General features: G+C 49.6%; 1 protein-coding gene across 1 annotated transcript in view; it reads right to left on the minus strand.

The window, feature by feature from the left end:
- OTOG (otogelin) overlaps positions 1-14,572 on the minus strand; it is an 86,932-nt gene that overhangs the window by 47,427 nt on the left and 24,933 nt on the right. Inside the window, exons 18-23 of the mRNA XM_030831514.2 lie at positions 13,290-13,414; positions 12,193-12,405; positions 10,425-10,617; positions 9,001-9,075; positions 8,336-8,379; positions 6,667-6,826 (exon numbers count right to left, since the gene is read on the minus strand). Of these exons, the coding sequence (XP_030687374.2) occupies positions 6,667-6,826; positions 8,336-8,379; positions 9,001-9,075; positions 10,425-10,617; positions 12,193-12,405; positions 13,290-13,414 (810 nt within the window). The remainder of the gene's footprint in view (positions 1-6,666; positions 6,827-8,335; positions 8,380-9,000; positions 9,076-10,424; positions 10,618-12,192; positions 12,406-13,289; positions 13,415-14,572) is intronic.

Below are 14,572 nucleotides of genomic sequence, written 5' to 3' on the forward strand. Positions count from 1 at the left end.
TTATTTTTAATTTCTTTAAGAGATAACTGAGCATTTAGAACAAGATTAATGTCAATGAATCGTGGGGTTTATAACACACGTAGAAGTAAAATGTATGACAATAATAGTACAAAGGACAAGAAGGAAGTAAATGAAAGCAGACTGTTACAAGTATTCTACCTAAAGTGGTGAAACATTAATTCATGGTAGACTGTGATAAATGAAAGATACATATTGTAATCTCTAGAGAACCACAAAAATAAAAAATACCAGGATATATACTTGAAATGCAATAAAGGAGAAAAAAATAGAATACTAAAAAATACTGAACCCAAAAGAAGAAAAAACAAAGAAAGACAGGACAAACAGATAACAAATAACAAGATGGTAGTATTAAACTCAGTCCAATTACATTAAAGGCAAATGCATAAACCCTCTAATTACAAGGGAGAAACCGTAACACTGGTGAAAAAAGCAAGACCCAACTATATTTTGTTTACAAAAGCCACAGTTGAAATATAAAGGCACAGATAAGCTAAGAGTAAAATGATGGGGAAAGATACCATGCAAACACTAGTCACAAGACACAGTGGCCATATTAACATTAGACAAAGTAGACTTCAAGATAAGTAGTATTTACAGCAATAACGAGGGCTATTTCATAATAACAAAAGAGTCAATTTATCAAGAGAACATAAGAATCCTAAATGGGCATGCACCAAGTATGAGAGCTTCAAAAACAGAAGCAAAAACTCATAGAACTAAAAGGAGAAAAGAGACAAAAGCACAATTATAGTTGGAGATTTCAACGTTCTTCTCCATTACTGATAGACTAGGTGAAAAATCATCATAGATGGGCCTATAAATTTGACAACTTAGATGGAATGAAAGACAAAAATACCAAATATCTATAAATAAATTCAATGACAAATGTGCAAAACTTTAGGTGAAAACTATGCAACACTGCTGAGAGAAATTAAAGAAGGCCCAGTAAATGGAGCAATAATGACATATTTGCAGATCAGAGGACTCACTAGTATGAAGATGTCAGTTCTCCCAAAGTGACCTATAGATTCAGCACAATCCCAATCAAAATCCCAGAGGCTGTTTTGTAGAAATTGACAAGCTGGTCCTAAATTTACATGGAAATTCAAAGACCTAAAAGTGCCAAAAAAAACTTTGAAAAGGAACAAAGTCAGAACACTATCAATTTCTGATTTCAGGACTTACTATAAACCTTCAAAAATCAAGACAGTGTGATATTGGCCTAAAGATAGACAAATAGATCAATGGAACAGAATAAAGAGTCCTAGGAATAAAGACACAGAGGTAGAGAATGGACTTGAGGACATGGGGAGGGGGAAGGGTAAGCTGGGACGAAGTGAGAGAGTGGCATGGACATATATACACTACCAAATGTAAAACAGATAGCTAGTGGGAAGCAGCTGCATAGCACAGGGAGATCAGCTCGGTGCTTTGTGACCACCTAGAGGGGTGGGATAGGGAGGGTGGGAGGGAGACACAAGAGGGAGGAGATATAGGAATATATGTATATGTATAACTGATTCACTTTGTTATAAAGCAGAAACTAACAAACCATTGTAAAGCAATTATACTCCAATAAAGATGTTAAAAAAAAAAGAATAAAGAGTCCTGAAATAGACCAACATTTATATAGTCAATTGATTTTTTTTTAAGGTGCCAAAACAATTCAATTGGGAAAGTAAAGTCTTTTTTTAAATGCGGCTAGAACCACTGGATATCCATCAGAAAAAATAAAATGAAACAACTCCATTTTACAGCATATACAAAAATACAATAATTTTAGATAGATTATAGATCCAAATGTAAAAGCAAAATTTATAAAGCTCCTAGAGGAAAACGTAGAGGAATATCTTTGGAACTGTGGCAAAGATTTCTTAGGACACAGAGAGCACTAATCATAAAGAAAAAAGTGATAAGGTAAACATCACCAATATTTTAACCTTCTGCTCATCAGAAGTTTTTAGACATATTAAGACACTGTAAGTAAATGGATAGGCAAACCACAGACTGGGAGAAAATATTTGCAATACAGATGTCTGACAAGGGACTTGCATCCAGAATCTATAACTTCTGCAATTCAATTTTTTTTTACAAGCAAAGTTATTTACTTATTCATTTAGGCTGCACCAGGTCTTAGTTGTGGCACGTGGGATCTTTAGTTGCAGCATGCGGACTTCTTAGTTGCAGCATACATGCGGGATCTAGTTCCCCAACCAGGGATCAAACCTGGGCCCCCTGCATTGGAAGTGTGGAGTCTTAACCACTGCACCTCCAGGGAAGTCCCTACAACTCAATTTTTTAAAAAATCAGCTAAATAAAAAGTAGGCAAAAGACTCGAATGGACACTTTACAAAGGAAGATATACAAATGGCCAAACAACACATGAAAAAGTACTCATCATTAGTCATTAGGGAAATACAAATTAAAACCATAATGCTATTCGGCTATGTTCTCACTAAAATAACAAAAATGAGAAAGACTGAAAACATCAAGTGTTAGTGAGAATATGGTGCAGGCAGAACTCTCACGCAATGAGAAGGTGAAGTCGTACAAATGTTTTAGAAAGTAATCTGGCAATTTCTTACGTAGTTAAACATACATCTACCCTAGGACTCAATTCCATGCTGACGTGTTCATCCAAGAGAAAGCAGCCTTATTTAAAATAGCCCAAACTGTAAATAACCCAAATATGCATCAACATTTGAGTGGATAAATTAACTATTGTATATTCATACAATGGAATACTACTAAGCAATAAAAAGAAACAAACTACTGGAAAATGCAACAACATGGATCAACCTCAAAGACATAAGCTAAGGAGAAGAAGCCAGACATCAAAGGGTAGATACTGCATGATTCTACTTTCATGAAGTTCTAGAACAGGCAGAGACTATCTATGCCAAAATAAAGAACTATGGTGGAGGGATGGGGGAGGCACTAACTAGGAAAAAGCATAGGGCTCGAAGGAATTTTTTGAGGGGAAAGAAGTGTTCTCTATCTTGATGGAGGTGTGGGTTACAAGAGGGTATAAATTTATCAAAGCTTAGCAAACTGTATACTTATAATCTGTGTGTTTTACTGTATATAAATTATGCCTCACTTTTAAAAAATTAAAAGGAAATAGAGTGAGACACGAAACATTGATTGGAAGCTCCATATTTAAGGGGGGGGCATCATTTTTGTTGTGGAACTCCCAAAATGTCAGTTTCTAGAGTTTTTTTTCTCTTGGCCCAGCCAATTTGCAGGAGAAGAATCATCTTTCATTTCTGGCCTGAGAGGCAAAAACTTTGATGCCACCATCCTGGGAACCAAGCTGGGGAGGAAGGCTGGGTCCCAGCAGGGTTTCAGTCAATCTCCCTATTTTCACGCTACATCTCATCCCTGCCTGTGTCCCTGAGATCAAAGCCTCTGACTTGACATTTCTAGAAACTCTTACCACCTTTCTCTGCTGGATGGGGTCAGGGAATCCGGGAGTTTAACTGCTCCTTACTCAGACTTGCACCTCATCCTCCTGTCTTGCTCCCACCACCCCTCTTTCTGAGATGCCTGGAGCCTCCTGTTCCTCAAGCCATCAACACCATTTAGGCTGTTTCTCCTTGGCCTTCCTTCTCTACAAGCCTCAGCTGTCATCCTCTGCTCTGCAAGGTCAGTTTCTACACAGCCACCCTCGTTCCTTCTTCAAAAACTATTGACCCATCTCACGCCACTGTCATCCCATCCCTGCTCCCTTTGTCCCTGGTGATTTATACTTTCTACTCTATTACCAACATTTCATCGCGATTGTCAGAGGAAGCAGGAAAATAATAAAAAAAGCATGTGCTTAATCCACAGTGCTCTACCTGAAGCCGCTTAACCTTTCTAAGCCTCCAGTTTTTCATGTATGAAACGGGGATAACGACGCCTTCTTCCCAAGGTCATTACGAGAATTTAATTATAGACCTGGGCGCACTGCCTAGCACTTAGTAGATACACAATAAATATTGGTTTCTTACCCTTCCTTTCTCCATAATTGCATCAGACACCAGTGATGGGCTGGCTCACTGCCTTCCATCTTCACCCCCAGGCCCTTCCCCGGCCCCCACCATCCACCCGGGGAGGGGACCCTTCCTGCCGCCTACCATCCACTGCTCCCTCCTGGCCTTTTGCAGACCTGCCTGCATCCCTAGCACCTTCTGTGTGCCCACCACAGATGGGAGCATGCAGAGAGAAGCTCTGGCCTCTGTCTTCAAGGTGCCCTCAATTTGTGGAGCACCCTCTCCTTAACTGTTAAGGGACCCTCTTGTTCCAGACCCCCCTCAGGGAGCATTTGCACATGCATGGGATCTAGGTGAAGAAAGACAATGCCATCACTCACATAGAGTGCTTATTCTGTGCCATTTTACAGGTGAGGAAACTGAGCCTCAGGGAAGTTAACTGACTCACCCAGTAAGTGGTGTAATCAGAACTCAAGCCTGACTCCAGAGTTCATGCTCCTAACCACTGGGCTACACTACTTAGTGGCCCCAGAGCCCTTGGCTCAGCTCCAACATGCAAAGGAACCTGGAGCAGCACAGACAGCCCCAGATCCCTGCAGTGGCCCAGGAGGATGACACACACCCAGAGAGTCTAAGAAACACCACGGGGAGGGGCACAGGGACCAGAGGCCCAGAGGGCCCCAGGCAGGGGTTGTTACTTATCACTGGGAGCCCTATCCCGGCTCCCAGGAGAATGTTCCACTATGGCAGGAAATGCCTGTCCTTCCTTTAAAAGTTGAGACTGTAACAATTTCCCTTTGACAAGCCCCTGTGGAGTGTGTATAAGCTCCTCATAGGGCATTTGATACAACACGTGAGCCACTAGGGCAAATACCCCAAGAGGTGATGGGGGTTCAACACTAAGAAGGGGAAGAGAACGAGTTTCTCTGGAGCACTTACTGTGCCCGGCTCCTTGCAGCCGCTGTCTTCTTTAAATCTCACAAGAATCCTGCACCGTAGGTGTTACTGTCCTCAATTCACAGGTGAGCAAACTCAGGCTCATAAACATTAAGTGACCTGTCCGACATCACACAGCTAGTGACAAACATTAAGTCCTCTGGACCGTGGATGCTCTTAGCACAGCGCCAGGACCTGGATTGAACTTTGGGAGGCCAGAAGCAGAGGAAGAGGATTCAGGTACTGTCCTGCTCAGACTGGTCCTGCAAACAGCCAGCCGGGCCTCACAGACAAGAAAACTGTGGCCCAAGAGGTCATGTAACTTGTCAAAAGTCACCGAGCCCTTAGAAATCTTCACATCCTATCCTACCCTTTGGAGCCTGGGGACTGAAAAGGAAGCCCCACTCTGGCTTCGGGATCTTCTGAGTTAAACTAATCCCTGATGTTGGACATTGCTTTAGAACCTTGCTACTCAAAGTGTGGCTCCTAGACCAGCAGCATCAGCAACCCCTGGGAGCTTGTTAGAAATGCAGAGTCTTGGGCCTAGGGTCCTGTGCGCGTTCTCCAAACCTCACAGGGCTCCCTTGTGGATGCCCTTGCCTGGGAAAGGGCAGGCTCATAAACCACATCATGACCTCTGTGTAGGGGACCAGGCTCCAGGCCTCGCAGAGCCAGCACGCTCTGGCCAAAGCGCAGGGTTTGCAGTAAGCAGAGTTGGGTTTGAGTCATGGATCTCTGGGCAGACCACTTCCCTGCACCCCACCCTTGGCCTCAGTGTCTTCATCTGCAAAATGGGAATAATGATCCTCCCCTCCTTTCTCCCGAGGATGCTCTGAGATTGAAGGAGATCATTATATCAAGGTGTTTTATAAACAGCAAAACTCCAACTGACTATTCCCTCCCTTTCCCACCCTAGAAGCTCTGACCCCCTTCTCACGTCCTTTGGCTGCCAGGCCTGGGCTGGGACTCCCAGTTTAGCCCTGTTCTCCGCACAGGCTGAGGACACAACCCAGTGCTGCCAAGTCATGGGATGAGGTGCCCAACTGTCTTCTCAGCCTAGACCTGAAGCAAGACCAGCATCAGGAACGAGAACTGGCAGAGCGGGGCGCTGGGCCCCTGCAGCCACCTCGGCACGCAGAGCATCAATGAGGCGACCTACAAAACTCAGCTCATGCAGATCACCCAGCTGTGATGGCAGCATCTCGGGCACCCAGGAGGGAGACTACTTCCACAGGGTGGGGCCTTTCTTTTTCAAGTATTACAGGGGCCTGAGCCCTCCACCTGGTCAGAATTTTGCAGGGATGAAGGTTGAGAGCTAAACACGGGTTTCCTCTCTCATAGGCTTTAGCCCATGAGGCCTCTAGGGTATGCCCGGCACCCACCCAGTGGTTGGCACCTCACTTAATCCTCCAACAATCTCTTGAGGTGGTAGGAAGTATTATTATTCCCATTTTACAGATGAAAAACTAAGCCTCAAAGGAGCTAGGCCCCTTCCTTGTCCAAGGCCACATGCTGGTGAGAAGCAGAGGCAGGTGGACCCCCCTCCGGCTTGGCTCCCCACCCTCCTGATCTTTCTCAGATTCTCGCTAGTCATTATACGGTCACTGGCCAGCTGTGGGCTGGTGCCTCCCTGCAAGGCTGTGTGAGGTTTTCCCTGCCCCTCACTCCACGTTATGCTCCCTGGTTCTGCCAGCCTTCGGGAGTGGTAACCCATTGCAACACAGATACATACCCTTGGGGACAGGCGCATCCTGAGAGGCAGGGGCCACGGGCTGGCACGCTCAGGCTCAGGTTCAGCAGCTGCTGCTCACACGTCCTCTCTCTGCTCAGCTCAGGGTCGGTGTGCAGGTCACTGCAGTTCACGAAGACCTGGCCTGCTGGACAGGCAGCAGCTGGAAGAGGAGAGGGTGGTGCTGGCAAGAGCCTGGACACTCAGCAGGATGCTTGGAACACCTGGGCCTGGGGTGGGTTCCTGGGCGGCAGGGGGGGCCAGGGAGACCTGGGGACCAGCATCTGGAGGATGCAGGCAGAGATGGGGCTCTGATGCTTTCTCATGCCCTTGCTGCCCCTGAGGCATTCCTTGGGTTCCCAAGCGCACATCACAGTGGGCAGGAGGGGTATGTGCTGTCCCACAATAGGACAACCACCACCAGTACCAATTACTGGACATGTCCTTTCCACCAGGTACTGTTCCAGGGCCCTCATGGGCATTTTCTTATTCAATCCTGCAACAACTCTGTGAGGTATTACTATCCCCTATTTTCCCATATAACGGAGAGAAGTCACTTCTGCTTTCAAAGGCATGATAAGGTGAGAGGAAGTGCCCCAGAGGGACCAGAAGAGGAGCCAGAAAGAGGATAGCCATGCAGTGTGGCAGGTGGCCAGGGGACTTTTAACAACATGGAAGTCAACTTCCCATTTACCTGTATTTCTGTGACATAAACCCACTCTCTCTCCCAGAGCCTTCAGTCGTGTCGGCCGTATACACTTATACCATGTGAGCGATCTTTTTTAGGAAAATCAATAAAGGGGGTCTGAGTTCTATGCCCACCCTGGGATGGAACAGAGAGAAAGGGATAGCTACAGGAGATGAAATAAAAGTCCTAAAGGGCAGAAACCTGAAGCCAGAAACAACAAAAAGAAAAACACTCTCAGGGAAATACACAAAACGTGGGGAGAACATAGGAATCTAGGTTATATACAAAAGAGGAAGCGAAGGTTCAGAGAGGTGAAGTGAGTTACCCAGGGCTGCACAGGTAGTGAGTGCTGGGCAGGATTTGAACCCAGGGCTACCTGAGTTTGGAGGCCCTGCTCTTTGCCACCTGCCATATGATTATTCTCTGATCTCCTCTGTGCCAACCTCCATACTTAGTGGCACCATCCACCCCAGGAGGTCCTCCCTGAAGGCTCCAGCCTCCTTGCCCTACCACCTCCAAGGTCCTCACAGGCTGATCCACCAGGGTGCCACCCTGATGCCCCCATCTCTACTGCCTGTGAGCATCTCAAAGGCTCAGCCTATCCTCCCCACTGCTGTGATCCCACATCCCGCACTGGACACAGAGTCAGCCTCAGTAGACACGTGATGGTTCAGACAGAGGAAATCCAGGACCCAGGGGAGGTCAAGGGACTGTCCAGATACCCCAACTGGTTACCCCTGAGGGAGATGGAGTCTCAGCATCTTCTCGAGAAGCAGGAGGGACAGCCACTTGAGTGGGGCTGAGGTTGGGACAGGATTTCACAATGCCACCCTCCAAGCTGGAACCTTTCCCGAGAGGGCAAAGAACACAGAAGGCTCAGTGTGGCACAAGACCTGGGGTGGGGTGTCCCTGTCCTGGTCTGTCCTAGAGCGCTCCACAACCCCACTACCGTGAAGGAGGCCCCACCCTCCCTGTCACCCTTACCTGGGGCTCTGCTACCACAGCTCATGACCCCATCTTTGCAGTGGCTGCAGAGAGAGAGAGAGGCACTGGGATCAGCCCACCCAGTCACTGCAGGGCCTGGAGACCTCGAGTTACTGCACTCAGGTTACTGCAGGATTCAGAAGGACATGCCCACTTCTGTCCCTGGCTCCCTGTGCAGAGGGGGAGGGTGGGTGTCGCTTCATGGAAAGTTTTGCACTGCTGAATTTTCTTTAGTCAGCAACTTCCATTTAAAGAGAGGATAATAGGACTTCCCTGGTGGTCCAGTGGTTAAGACTCCATGCTTCCACTGCAGGGGGCGCGGGTTCGATCCCTGGTCTGGGAAGTTCCCACATGCCCTGCGGCGCAGCCAGACTAAGATTAAAAATAATAATAATAGGGCTTCCCTGGTGGCGCAGTGGTTGAGAGTCCGCCTGCCGATGCAGGGGACACGGGTTCGTGCCCCGGTCCGGGAAGATCCCACATGCCACGGAGTGGCTGGGCCCGTGAGCCATGGCCGCTGAGCCTGCGCGTCCGGAGCCTGTGCTCCGCAACGGGAGAGGCCCCAGCAGTGAGAGGCCCGCGTACCACAAAAAAAATTTTTAAATAAAATTAAAAAATAATAATAATAAAGAGAAGATAATAGTGCTGCTGTCTAGGGAGCTCACCAGTGGCCTAGAGATGGGATGTCACTGTCTCCAGGGGGATAATCCACTCCTTGGAAGTGGCAGGAGCACTGGTTCCTATACAAGCCGGGAACAGAGAAAGGTGGGCCAGCTCAGGAGCTGGGGCAGGAACAGCCAAGGACAGGGGCCCCACCCCTCAGCCAGCCAGGGGCATTCAGACCCAGCATCCGTTCTGATGGCTCAGTGCCTATACCACACAGGTTGTTAAAATACTGTGAACACCAGGCTAGGCCCTCCAAATACGTCATCTTTCTAGCATAAGGCGGAGAACCTTATGCTACCGTCTCTGCAGCCTCCTCTTTGTAGGTCATCTGAGGCCAAAGGCTGTGTTGCCTTCTCACATACCTCCCATGGCACCTGCCGGTTACAGCCAAGTGCAGGCCTTGAAGCAGAGCAGTCGAGGGCTGGAAGGGATGTCTGAACTCATCCAACCCCAGTGCTTCTCACCACCTTCTCCCTCTAAATCCTCCTCCACCCCATATAACCCTCAGAGGCTCCCTTCTCTGGCAATGCTCAAACTCAAGGGGTCGGGGCAGGGCACACATCTGGATCTCAAGGGAGGACTGTAGCTACAAAAGGTCTCTAAGTGAGTGAATCAAATATGCTCCCTAAAGGGGCTTCTCTCCAGCTCCCCCATTATTCAGTTGAATGTGATACCATTTTACAGATGGAGAAATAGGCCTGGAGGGGAACAAGGACCTTGGCAGTCAGCCCCAGGATCCTGTGAGGTGAGGTCACCACCTCCCACCTCCCCCGCAACTCTGCCCTCTAGCCACACCGAGAATGCCCACAGGCAGGTCTCAGGGCCTTCCCCTTGTGCCCCTCCGCCTACAGCACTCTTCACTCAAATCTCTGCTCAAATGTCACCTCATCAGAAAGGCCTTCCTCCCATGCTCACTTCATATGACATAACAGTAACCCCTCCCTGTCCCAGGACCCTCTGTTCTCACTCTGCTGTATTTGGCTTTATAGCTCTTGTCACCACCAGACCCATGAAGGATCTGTTTATTTGCTTATTATCTGTCTCACCACCCAGAATGTGAGGGCAGGACTCTGTTTTGTTCGTTGCTGAATTCCCGGGGCCTAGAAATGTCTAGAACATACATGGTCAGTAAAGATTTGTGGAAGGGGAGGAGAGATGAGGGCAGAGACCCTGTTGGCTCTGCGGGGTTGTTCTGGGCTGGAGCAAAGAGCCAGAGCTGAGAAGAGAGGCCAGGGAAGGGGGAGGGGTGTCTAGAAGAGGAAGCCCACCCGACCACTGACCCAGCTTACCCTCCAAGCTCTGCCCCGAGATTGTGAGATGAAGTAGGGTCATGAGAGGCCCAGTCAGGCACCCCAGTTTCATATGCTCTGGAGACCCCCAGCCTCATCACCACCTGACACAGAGCTCAAGCCAGCCTGCTCACCTGGGAACACAGAGGTCAGCCTGGGTGTCCAGATAGGTGTCTGGTGGGCAGGCACAGCCCTCCACACACTCGTCCCCGCTGAGGTCGCCGTCACCATCAACTCCACAGGCCTCAGGGCCGGCTAGGTCCTGGCAGGTTTGTCCACACGGAGCCACACAGGGGCTGTACTCCTTGGTAGCCTCACAGGACAGTGCTGTAGTGAGGAATGTAACTGTGCTTTGTTTCTCTCTTACTCACAACTGTGTGGGGTGGAGTCATCATCATAAAGAGGAGAACTGAGAACCAGAGAAGTTAAGACATTTGTCCAAGGTCACACAGCAGGTCAAGGTCACAGCTGAGATCTGAAACCAGCCTGCCTCCCACTACACCAGAATGGCAGAGCCACAGAGGTGGGTCCCACCTCCCAAGTTCAGCCTGGACCCTGCCATTGGTATTTCCTTTTCTCTGCAGGGCATTCTTCTTAGGTAGTGATACTGGGGAAGGAGTGGAAATCACTGCCCCCTGACAGCCCTGCACTCGCCCACAGACACACATGCACAGGTTTGTAAAAACACACACACTTCTGCCTCTCTCGCTTCCATGGGTTATGAAGATCAATTGTGCTCCCTCCAGGGGCCCTTTGTCCAAGACTCAGGGTTGCCCTCTCCTCATCTGGACACCATCCCACTCCCCTGGGGTCTCCCACAGTCTGTCAGGGCCAGTAGAGCCACCTAGACTGCCAAGCCCAGTTGTTCTCACCCTGGCTGCGCATCAAAGCCACCTGGGAGCTTTTAAAAATGCTGACCCCTGCCCCTCACTGCCAGATACATTGTTTTAATTGATACTGGATATGGCTCAGACAGGTGCATTTTTTAAAAGTTCCCATGATGATTCTAATGTGGTCCAATCCAACCAGCTCTGGAGAAACTTTGACTCAGAGACGGGCAGGGCCTTGTCACAGATACACAGAAAGTTACCTGCAGGGCTGGAATAAAACTCAGGTCTCCTGACTCCCAGTACAGTAAGCCCCCTACATACGAACCTTCAAGTTATGAACTTTCAAAGATGCAAACGTATTATAAACCTATTATAGTACAGTACTATACAGCCGATTGTGTTAGTTGGGTACCTTAGGCTAACTTTGTTTGACTTACGAACAAACTGAACTTACGAACATGCTCTAGGAACGGAACTCATTCATACGTAGGAGACTTACTATACTGTGCCTTTTCCATTTATTCAACAAACATTTGCTAAAAGCTTACTGAGAGTGAGGCCCTGTGCTGGGGCTGGGGGCACAGAGATGACCAAGACATGGAGAGGTGTGTGGCCTGGGGTGGGAGTGGGGGTGGGTACGGGCCAGCCCAGGCCCATTGAGCCACGTGTGCACTCAAACCTGAGGGCCACACAGCCAGTGATCTTTAGAAAGTTCACTCTGGCTGCAGTGAGAAGAAGCTATAGGGACACCTGTTAGGTGGCTGTGACTAGGGTGGTGGCAATGGCGGTGGTGAGAACTGGCTGAACTTGCAGTTGACCAGACTTACAGGACTTGGAGGTGGACTGGAGGTGACACGTGCCCAGGTGTCAGGCCTGGGTAATCCATGGATGGGGGCCCTCGGCAGAGGTGGAGAGCACGGGAGGAGAAGCAGTTTGGGAGGAAGGGGTGTTAGGCTGGAGGAGACTGTAGGACGTCCCAGGGGAGAGTTCAGGGGGGCAGGTGGACACTCAGATCTGGAGCTCCGGCTCCTCCAGCCGTCCTCACATGGGCACACAAGCGTGGGGCGCTCACCACAGGCTGGCAGGTGGGCACGGAAGTCGACGGGGAGCCCATGGCGCTGGCACAGGCGGGCATAGTGGGCTAGCGTGGCACACAGGCAGGGCTGCCCACAGCGGCAAGTGTCCCGGCGGCACTGCTCAAAGTAGGGCACAGGGCTCAGGTACGTGGAGCAGGGCGCAAACAGCTCCCCAGTGAGCACGCTGCAGGACTGCAGGGCATAGGAGGCTGGAGACAGACAAACGGGCCAAGGGTCAGAGGTCTGGTTTGCCTGGTGCCCCAGGCCCCAGTCTCTCCCTCCGTCCTTCCCCACAGCTCAGGGGACTCTGTACACGGGAGTGTGTGTGTATGTGTGTGCCCATGCACAGGCACTCGTGCAATGCATTCCTCATGCCAGGCATGAATCCATATGCCAGAAGGAGTCAAGGGAGTGAACGAAACAGACAAAAGTCCCTGCCCTCATACAGCAGACATTCTGGTTGGAGGAGACCATCACTAGACGACTTATATAGTAAATTAAAGGGGAAGAATCTAAGGAGAGAGAGAAAGCTAGGAAGAAGAATGGGAATTGCAAGTTGGGGCGGGAGGAGAATTGTGATTTTAAACCCAGTGGTCCGAAGCCCTCAGTGGAAAGATGTTTGACCAAAAACTCGCAAGAGGTGAGAGAGTGAGGCATGTGTTTATGAGGGAAAAACATTCCAGGTGAAGGGAACAGCAAGTGCAAAGACCTGGAGAGAAGGACCAGGCCGTGTAGGAAGAGAGCAAGGAGGCCAGTGCAGCTGGAGGAAGGGGGAGGGTGGGAGGTGGATGGGGGAGGAGGTGAGATAAGGGGGATGGGAGGAGAGCGTAGAGCCTGGTGGGGCCACTGTGAGACCTCAGACTTTTGCCCTGGGATGGGGGAGCTGGTACAAATGTATGTGTAGGTGACAGGGATAGGACGTGAGGTTCCCTTCTGCCTGCCCCTCACCAGAAGGGAAGCCCAGTCCCCTCCCCGCACCTTCTCCTTTCTGATCACTCCTACCCGATGTGGTCAACATCCTCATGCCCAGCTTCCCATCTCATCTCTCTCAAACCAGTCACACCCATCCTCCCTCCCCCCCCCATCACCTCACCAGCTTGCAGGTGCACATCACAGGGGTCCACCGGGGAGCCGGAGACCAGCGGGAAGCAGGCGGACAGTGTTTTCCAAGAATTGCCAAAGAGTTGTGGGGTGCTCTCAGGCACACCCACTGGGGACCTGCAGCCACGGCAGAGCCACATTCACACACTGGCACACGTGCACCCAAGTGAACGTACAGCATACACCCAGGTAAGCATCCACCTGCCCATGTACACACACGCACACACACCCACAGAACACAAATATATGCCAGACACGCAAACAGCCAAGGGGATCTACACAGACACATTCAAACACATACAATTACAGATGTGCGTGCATACACACACCCATCACGTTCAACAGGCTCCTAACGGGCTTGAGGCCACACACTGTCCCCCTCACCACCCACCCCAGTTCTTCATGTCAGAAAGAGATAAACAGGGACACCATCAACCAAACTTCACCACATCAAGACTTCCTCTTCCCTCCCCCAAGGGCAGTTCCCCCAAACTCCTTTGCCCTCCCTCTCTTTCCAGGTGGGAAATAGTCACATGAGGGGCAATAAAAGGGGGAAGGGGAGAAGCATGTTTCCTAGACAACACCAGTCTCCAAAGGTCACCGAACTGGGTGTAGACGGTAAAATGGAGAGAGATCATAGTGTCCACGAGGGGCAGGTTCTGCCTGACGCCCACCACAGGCACGTTATTGCTCCAGAGCAGTGGGAACACTCAAGTTACACAGAGCAGTATTGCCACCCAGAGTTCACGGTTAGCAGCATGGCAAGCAGCCCACACTAAACAAGGTCTGCCCTCACCATTCTAACCAGCTGCGCTGACATCAGCTCCACCAGGCAAGGCAGAGTAGGGTGCTACATTTTAAAATGTACATGCATGGAAAAGCTCTCAGGTTTTTCCTGTTCTTGCTTTTCCAAACAAATTCTCATTTCTGTCTGAAGAAAGCCTCTCATGTTTCCTTCTGCATCACCCAACGCATGTAACTTGAAGGACTGGCCAGAACCTTCAGCCGTCAAGATCAACCCTTTGTTCTCCCTTCTGGAAGGTCAGACTCTCGTCCTCTCTCAAATTCCTCAACTGTGTCCATGCCTAGATAGACTTTTCTCTCAACTCTCTGTCGGTCCATGGGAAATAGCCCTCCCCAGAACACGGGGAGGCTCACAGGATGCAAACCACAAGCACCAGGCAGGAAAGGTACGTGAGTTAAAATGGCCTGGTGGGATAGAAAGCAAGGGTTTGGGCATCATTGGTTTACTGGGGGCTCACACTCATCTAAAAG

Source organism: Globicephala melas, chromosome 8 (genome assembly GCF_963455315.2).
Source record: "Globicephala melas chromosome 8, mGloMel1.2, whole genome shotgun sequence".
Taxonomy (NCBI): Eukaryota; Metazoa; Chordata; class Mammalia; order Artiodactyla; family Delphinidae; genus Globicephala; species Globicephala melas.